The 1353-nt window shown below is 37.8% G+C and overlaps 1 protein-coding gene across 1 annotated transcript in view; it reads left to right on the forward strand.

Annotated features, from left to right (window-relative positions):
* Positions 1 to 532: 532 nt before the first annotated feature.
* Positions 533 to 1353, forward strand: part of LOC102774115 (zinc finger BED domain-containing protein 5-like) — a 2040-nt gene continuing 1219 nt past the window's right edge. Inside the window, exon 1 of the mRNA XM_015565669.1 lies at positions 533 to 594. Within this exon, the coding sequence (XP_015421155.1) occupies positions 533 to 594 (62 nt within the window). The remainder of the gene's footprint in view (positions 595 to 1353) is intronic.

The raw sequence follows: 1353 nt of genomic DNA on the forward strand, positions 1-1353 counted from the left end.
AATTTTCTCTGAAAATTTTCTGTTTCACTATGCACACTTGTGCTAGCTGGGCTCCCAATTATGTATTTTGGAAAATGCAGAACTTTATCTACCACAAATCTTCAAAGCCACTGCTACACGAGTTCCTGCAATGTCAACTCAAATTGTAGGAGACATTATAAAAAGGGAAGTTGCCTCTGACTAATTCTTCTAAGCAGAATAAAAGCAAAAGCAAAGAAAAATATTTTCTTTCACATCTATACTTTTGAAGACAATGACAGGTGTTACAAAACTAACCTTTGATCAATAATGTAGGAAGCCAACGGTGGTTCTAACAGCTGGTTAGTTAAAGTGCTTAATAACTAAACTGATAATTCAAATGTAAAATTTAATCAGCTTCTATTAGACAGCAAAATAAATCTCCAAAGAATCTAGGCTAGATCAAAATAAGTTTTTCTCCTTTCTTATCAAAACTGCAGAGTCGTGATGGAGAAAATTTCACAAATTCAAAGAAAATATGACACAGTCTTAATCTGAACTGTCTAACATTGGAATGGAGCAGTTTCCTCTAGCCCCTGAACCTTCTGAGAATTCATCCTTTTATGATTCCAGGAAGTAAGGAGATACAGGGGAAAAGCCATGGATCCTCTAAAGCAGTGGTCCTCAACCTGTGGGTCGCGACCCCTTTGAGGGTCGAACGATCCTTTTACAGGGGTCTAAGACCATCAGAAAACACATATTTTCAATGGTCTTAGGAACTGAGACACCGCTCCTCTATCCGTCTCCAGGCGGGTCCACCCACATGCAGATATGCCCACATACGAGTACCCGACGTGATGACATCATCATGCCAACCTCATCACATACACCCCATACAGATACAGGTGTATGTGACAGGGTTGGTGCCATAATGTACTTATGTGGACCAGTCACACATGTGTAGAGAGCAGCTACTGTGTAGAAAGCAGCTGCTGTGTTGAAAGCAGCTACTCTGTTAAAAGCAGCTACTGTGTTGAAAGCAGCAGTATTGGAGGTAAAACGACACTTCATGAATTATAATTACTGGGTAAATGTAAAATCATGTACTGTAAAATCATCAACTACTGCAAAACAAAATATCTGTACCATGGGAACTTAATCTGGATGCTGATCGGTCTTTTTATATTCAGCTGTGGTTGATGTGAATACTGCCCCCTTGTGATAGTAGCAGATATGTAAAAAAAACAACACAGAATGATAAATCATAAGAAACTTTAATGAACTGTATTAACTGAACTATGCTATGTATCATCTTTTGTATTATTAAAGCTATTGTTATATATTATTTCCATTAGCAAACCATCCAATGACAATAGATCGTGTAGAGAAGAAAGT

The sequence above is a fragment of the Myotis davidii genome, unplaced genomic scaffold (assembly GCF_000327345.1).
Source record: "Myotis davidii unplaced genomic scaffold, ASM32734v1 scaffold18, whole genome shotgun sequence".
Lineage (NCBI taxonomy): Eukaryota > Metazoa > Chordata > Mammalia > Chiroptera > Vespertilionidae > Myotis > Myotis davidii.